Source organism: Sceloporus undulatus, chromosome 1 (genome assembly GCF_019175285.1).
Source record: "Sceloporus undulatus isolate JIND9_A2432 ecotype Alabama chromosome 1, SceUnd_v1.1, whole genome shotgun sequence".
NCBI lineage: Eukaryota > Metazoa > Chordata > Lepidosauria > Squamata > Phrynosomatidae > Sceloporus > Sceloporus undulatus.
The window spans coordinates 399,324-405,156 of NC_056522.1; the positions used below are offsets into that span (position 1 = coordinate 399,324).

Genomic DNA, 5,833 nt, shown 5'->3' on the forward strand with positions numbered 1-5,833 from the left:
GCCAGCAATTTACCTGAACAAATATAGTTGCGATGACGTGAATGCTGGTTATTGACCCCTTTTGACATACGTTTGCTGTGTTTATCGTTCTCTTGTGAATTATTCTCCCTTTCTTCCTGCGATCAGGACCAGCTCCCGACTCTCTTATCAGCTCCATGGGACCTTGGTAAGGAGGCCAGTGAGCTTCTGCAGTCCAGCCTTTTTCAAATGGCTGCTCTAAGGTCAGTGATAAAGAGGCCTGAGAGGCCAAAGTCTCTTCCAGTGGTTTCTGAACTCTGCCCTTTCCATCTCAGCTTTGCCTTCCTCAGATTTGTGCAGACATTGGCCTTTTGACCTGGGGGCAATGCGGAGGGGCACTGCTGGCCAAAGGTGGCCACAGACACCCCTCGCCCTGGAAGATGGCCTGGCAAACCCCTGACTGACCGAATGACCAACGGATGGCTATCCCACTTCTCTGTCTGTTTGGGACCCAAGGGGGCTTGCCAGAAGGCTGGAACAGGGTAAAGCAAAGAACCTGATACTGTAATAATAAGTGTGTTTTGAGCATGTGTGCTTAATATCCTGCTTTTCTCTTTGGACAGTAAATTCTTGCTGAATTTTTAAAAACATGGCAGTGTTTAAAGTGCTGCTGCACATAACACCCCATGAAGATGATTCCCTGCAACCATGAGTCATTAAACAGGTGTTTGACTAGTGGCCGGACCCCCCCCCCCCCCCCCCCCCGATATTTTTACACTGCATCAATAGACGTATAGTGTATGGATCAAGGAAAGTCATAGCGCCACTCTATTCTGCTTTGCTCAGGCCCCACCTGAGTTCTGGGCCAAAACAATTCAAGAAGGATGTTGACAAACAGGAGCGTGTCCAAAGGAGGAAGACTAAGATGGTGAAGGGTCTGGAAACCATAAAGGCTTTGGGAGCTGGGGATGTTTAGCCTGGGGAAGAGAAGGTTAAGAGGGGATATGATATGATAGCACTGTTTAAGTATTTGAAGGGAAGTCACGCTAAGGATGGAACAAGCTTGTTTTCCACTGCTTCAGAGACTAGGACTCGGAACAATGGATGCAAGCGATAGGAAAAGAGATTCCACCTCAACATTTGGAGGAACTCCCTGAGAGTAAGGGCTGTTCAACAGGGGAACACAGTCCTTCCTTGGAGGTTTTGGTGGAGTCTCCTTCTTTGGAGGTCTGTAAGCAGAGGCTGGATGGCCATCTGTCAATGGGGCTGCTTTGACGGAGAGTTCCTGCATGGCAGAAGAAGGGGGTTGGACTGGATTAGGGTCCTATTTGGGGTCTCTTCCCACTCTATGCTTCTATGATTCTGTGTAAAGGTCCACAGCACCTTCCTGAGATTCCTACATGGCTGAGCCTGGAGACCCCTGGGATAAGCCTCCTTCTCTGTCCCATCCCTGCCACTGGAGGATCCATTGCCTCCCGCTCTTGTTCCGCCAGCAAAAACTCCATTCATTTAGACAGACCTTTGGCTGCAGGAGGGCCTTATAAGGAAGCAATGGGCACACTGTGCATTTATTCTCATTGCAATCCTTTAATTGCTTTTAAACTCTTTTAAATTGGTGCTGTACATAACAGAGTGACATATTTGTTTTTTAAAAAACTGTTTTCTACTGTTATGGTGTTTTCCTTTTAAGGCTGTACTGTATTTGGTTTTTATGTGTGGCGCATTGCTTTGGGTCCCATGTTGAGAGAAAGGCAGGGAATGAGAGAGAGAGGGAGGCTTGGGAGCTCTGGATTGTTCCCATTTATTGGCAGGGCATCCCTGGGATTGGTGCCACCCCGTGGCGGTCACTCATGCTGTCCTCTGGTACACCCCCAGTCTGGCCAGTGGTCACCTGGGAACAGATCAGGCCGCTGTGGAAGGTAAAGGCTCCAGTCTACCTGCCGCTGATGGCTGATGGACTAGGGCACCTGAATGGACTGTCCATCTCCCAGGCCGTTCCAAGTCCTGTATTTGCAAGCCCTGAAGGAGGTTGAGGGGCCATTCAGTGAAGGGAGAAGCCTCCAGGGGTTCATGCTCTCAAGGCCCCAGAGAGGAGGCTGCATGGGGCTGATCCAATGGGGAGATACACACAGGTGCATTTACTCTTTGGGAGCCCCTCCTGGGGCCTGAAACACCCGAAGGAAACTGGGCGGAGGGGGCAGAATATCTGGAATCATCTAGAAGAATAGAGTCCTAGAGTTGGAAGAGATCCCAAGAAGGGCCCTGATCCAGTCTACTCCTCTTCTGCCATGCTGCAGGAACTCTCAATCCAAGCATCCCCATTGAGAGATGGCCATCCAGCCTCTGTTTAAAGACCTCCAAAGAAGGAGACTCCACCTAAATCTCTGAGGAAGGAGTGTGTTCCACTGTCAAACAGCACTTACTATAATGAAGTTTTTCCTAATGTCTCTTTTCCTGGAGCTTGCCTCCATTGTTCTGGGTCCTAGTCTCTGGAGCAACAGAGACCCTGCGATAAAGTTCAGAGACAAGGACAGGGTCAAAACAGACGGTCAAAATAAGCAGGTTTCCGGCCAGCTTCGAGACGTGGCATTTAGCCTTGAAGCCAGCCAGAAAGCGCACCCAATCCGCACTACAGGGAGAAAAGCCGGACTAAAATAGAGTTGGATTTTCCTGCTTCTTCCTGGGAAAGGCACCTTCGCATATACATGTGGATGCAATGATGCCAGGGCAGCTCTACAGGGTGCTCTTTCCAAACCTTAATCCTAATTGTGCATGCCAATGCTCCATTGCAGGAGCACATTTAAAAGGGACAGCGCTGCCATATCCAAACAGTGAGGGTGGCAAGTGCCCCAAAGAGAAACCGGGACATCTCTTATGGAGATGAGTGTAACATACACAAAACAGACAGTCAAAGATATGGGGTGAAGGGGGGGCATGATTGTACCTTGCATTGGCATGGACACTCCTCTGCTCTGTTGCCCTGTCCTGGTGAAATGCTGCACATGCGAATGTGTGCAGGTTCACAGGGACAGCCATCCAATAGAATGGCAGTCGCTGGCAGTTTACAAAGGTGCGCAGGGATAGGGGGGGGGCGTAAAAAAAAGTATGCAGTGTGCGGCTTGAAGCTGCGCTACGTGGTCATGACATGCGCACTCCAGCCGCCTTGGGAGCCGACGCTGTGGTTGGTGGGGTTTCAATGCGGCTTCAGAAGAGGCAGCTTCAAGAAGAGTGGGATTAGTAAGGGCAGCTATGAAAAAAACTGTACAAGATCATAAAGTGTAATACAGGCCTAACTCTGACCACTAAAGTGAGGATTGCGCAAGCCATTCTGTTCCCATCAGCATGTACGGATGAGAGAGCTGGAGACTGGGAAGACCCGATAGGAAGAACACCATCTCACTGGAGATGTGCTGCTGGAGAAAAGTGCTGCGGATCCCATGGATGGCCAAGAAGACAGGCAAAGGGGTCCTTGAAGAGATCAAGCCCAAGCTTTCTCTAGGAGCCAGGATGACCAAACTGAGGAGGCTGTCATACTTTGGCAAGACAAGATCACCATAGAACCGTAGAAACATGGGAGTTTATCAGGCTAGGGACGGGATGTCCTTGCCCCGTCCTTTTCCATCCTTGCCCTGTCCTTCCCGCTTGATCGCAGGAAGGACTTTCAGATGACGTCGCACTGATCCTGTCATTGTGAGAATGTCTTTTGCATTATCGCTGTAACAGGCGGGATAAGGACAGCCTTCGCTCCTGTCCTCCATCTGATAATCTCCACAGAGTTGGAGGTTGGAAGAGACCCCAAGAAGGGCCCTGATCCAGCCCAACCCAAATCTGCCATGCAGAAATACACAACCCAAGCACCCCTGACAGATGGCCATCCAGACTCTGTTTAAAGACCTCCCGAGAAGGAGACTCCACTACACTCCAAGGCAGTCATAAATCAACGTAAATTTGAGGGCAATTCACAATGACCTGCATGTCTACATTTCCTTTTCATTCCTTTGCGTATGTGTTGTGTGCCTTCACCTCCTTTCCGACTTATGGCGACACTAAGGCTAACCTAAACCCTAAGGCTTTCTTGGAGAGATTTGTTCTGTGCATCGCCACAAAAGCAAAGCTGCTTGAGCGTAACCGCTACACAAGTCAAGATGCCTCTGAGGAATCAGACTCAAGTCTGCAAAAACCCATGCCCCCAGTTAGTCTTTATTTCTTTCCGTCCGTCTCAAAGGTACTTCAAGATCCCTTTGCATATGGATTTTCCAGACTCACACAGCTATGCCTTTGAATTCTACTGCACAAAGAGTTGTGGGTTTTCAGGTGGTGTGTTGTTACCCATGCTGCTCGATATACATTTTGGAATCCATGATAACCCTTAATGACCCCTGGATGAACTCTAGCAGCCCGTCCTCCATTACTGGCAAAGCGAGAGGACATGTACACCTCCCCTAAGGGAGCACCCCTATTAACATCTCAGAGGGTCCAGGGAAGTCGCAAGAAGGGATTATCTCAAGGCTGGGAAGAGTAAAAGGATTGCCCTCCCTGAAGCTATCATCCTCCTCCTCGAACCTATTGTCCGAGTGGCATAAGCCCTTTATACTATCTAAAGCAGACATCCAGGTGAAAAGAAAATCTTTAGAACACCTTTGTTTCGGCCAAGCCAGCCTCTTTGCCTCAGGCCAGATTTGGCCTAGAAAAGGTCCCCACTTTGGCTGCTCAGGGCGCCATTTCCAAGGTCTACTTACTCCACATCAGTCGGACCTCTGTTCTGGTAGCCGGCATTTCTGCTCACTCCCAGGTTGCGGAGCAGACTTGTCTCACTGTCCAGCACCCCATTCGCTCCCCGGAGGGAATCTACATTCTGGTAAGCATCTCCATTAGTAACGCCTGAGATCTGCTCCCATTTCCCAACCCTAATTTCTCCTGAGTCCTGAGTGTGTGTGTGAGTGTATGCGCAACGCATGTGTTTTCCCCCTGTTTCAATAAATTAGACATCTAGTTATTAATATCCGTCTCAGCTTTATTTATTGGGATCCCCTGGTCTACTCCGTATACATATCGGGAGACGATTCTGCAAGGGCCGTCGTAGCAGGCCCTCCTCTTGCAATATTTGAGCTAATAACAACAATAATAAAATTCCCCTAAACGGACCCTTGGCTAAAGTGTCACTGTCTGCTACTAAATGAAGTCACAAGAGCAGGGCATTCTCTGCTGCAGACTTCTTGTGTGCCTGCAAGTGCTGTTTGACTTATGGCAACCATAAGGCAAACGTATTGGTTTGATACAAAAGGGATGCTGTAGGCAAGTAGCTGAGAAAGCACCCCACAATTCAAGAAAACTAGCCATGCATTATAAAGTTTATATTTGGAGATCCTGCTGGCAGACTAGTCCCCCTTCACCCCAAATCAACATTTGATATCAACTTGATATTAAAGGGATGTTTTAGGCAGGTAGCTGAGCAGGTACCTCCATTGCAGGAAAGTAGCTATACATTGTAAGGTCCGTAACTGGAGATCCTGCTGGCTCAGCATGGGAGAAACCGGGGCACTTAGCCAGGAAAGATAGTCCCTTCGCTGATGGCAGTGATGGAGGGTGATAGACCTGGGGCTTGCAGATGAACCACAGTCCAAGATCGTAGAATCGTAGAATTGTAGAGTTGGAAGAGACCCCAAGAAGGGCCCTGATCCAGTCCAACCCCATTCTGCCATGCAGGAAATCCCAATCAAAGCATCCCCGACAGATGGTCATCCAGCCTCTGTTTAAAGACCCCCAAGGAGGGAGACTCCACTTCACTCCGAGGAAGGAGTTTGTTCCACTGTCGAACAGCCCTTACTCTCAGGAAGTTCCTCCTAATGTTGAGCTGGAATCTCTTTTTCTGCAG

The 5,833-nt window shown here is 49.2% G+C and overlaps 1 protein-coding gene across 1 annotated transcript in view; it reads left to right on the forward strand.

Annotated features, from left to right (window-relative positions):
* Window positions 1-105: 105 nt before the first annotated feature.
* Window positions 106-5,833, forward strand: part of LOC121919531 (cGMP-dependent protein kinase 1-like) — a 46,068-nt gene continuing 40,340 nt past the window's right edge. Inside the window, exons 1-2 of the mRNA XM_042446220.1 lie at window positions 106-166; window positions 294-500. Coding sequence (XP_042302154.1) covers window positions 427-500 — 74 coding nt within the window. The 5' untranslated portion in view covers window positions 106-166; window positions 294-426. The remainder of the gene's footprint in view (window positions 167-293; window positions 501-5,833) is intronic.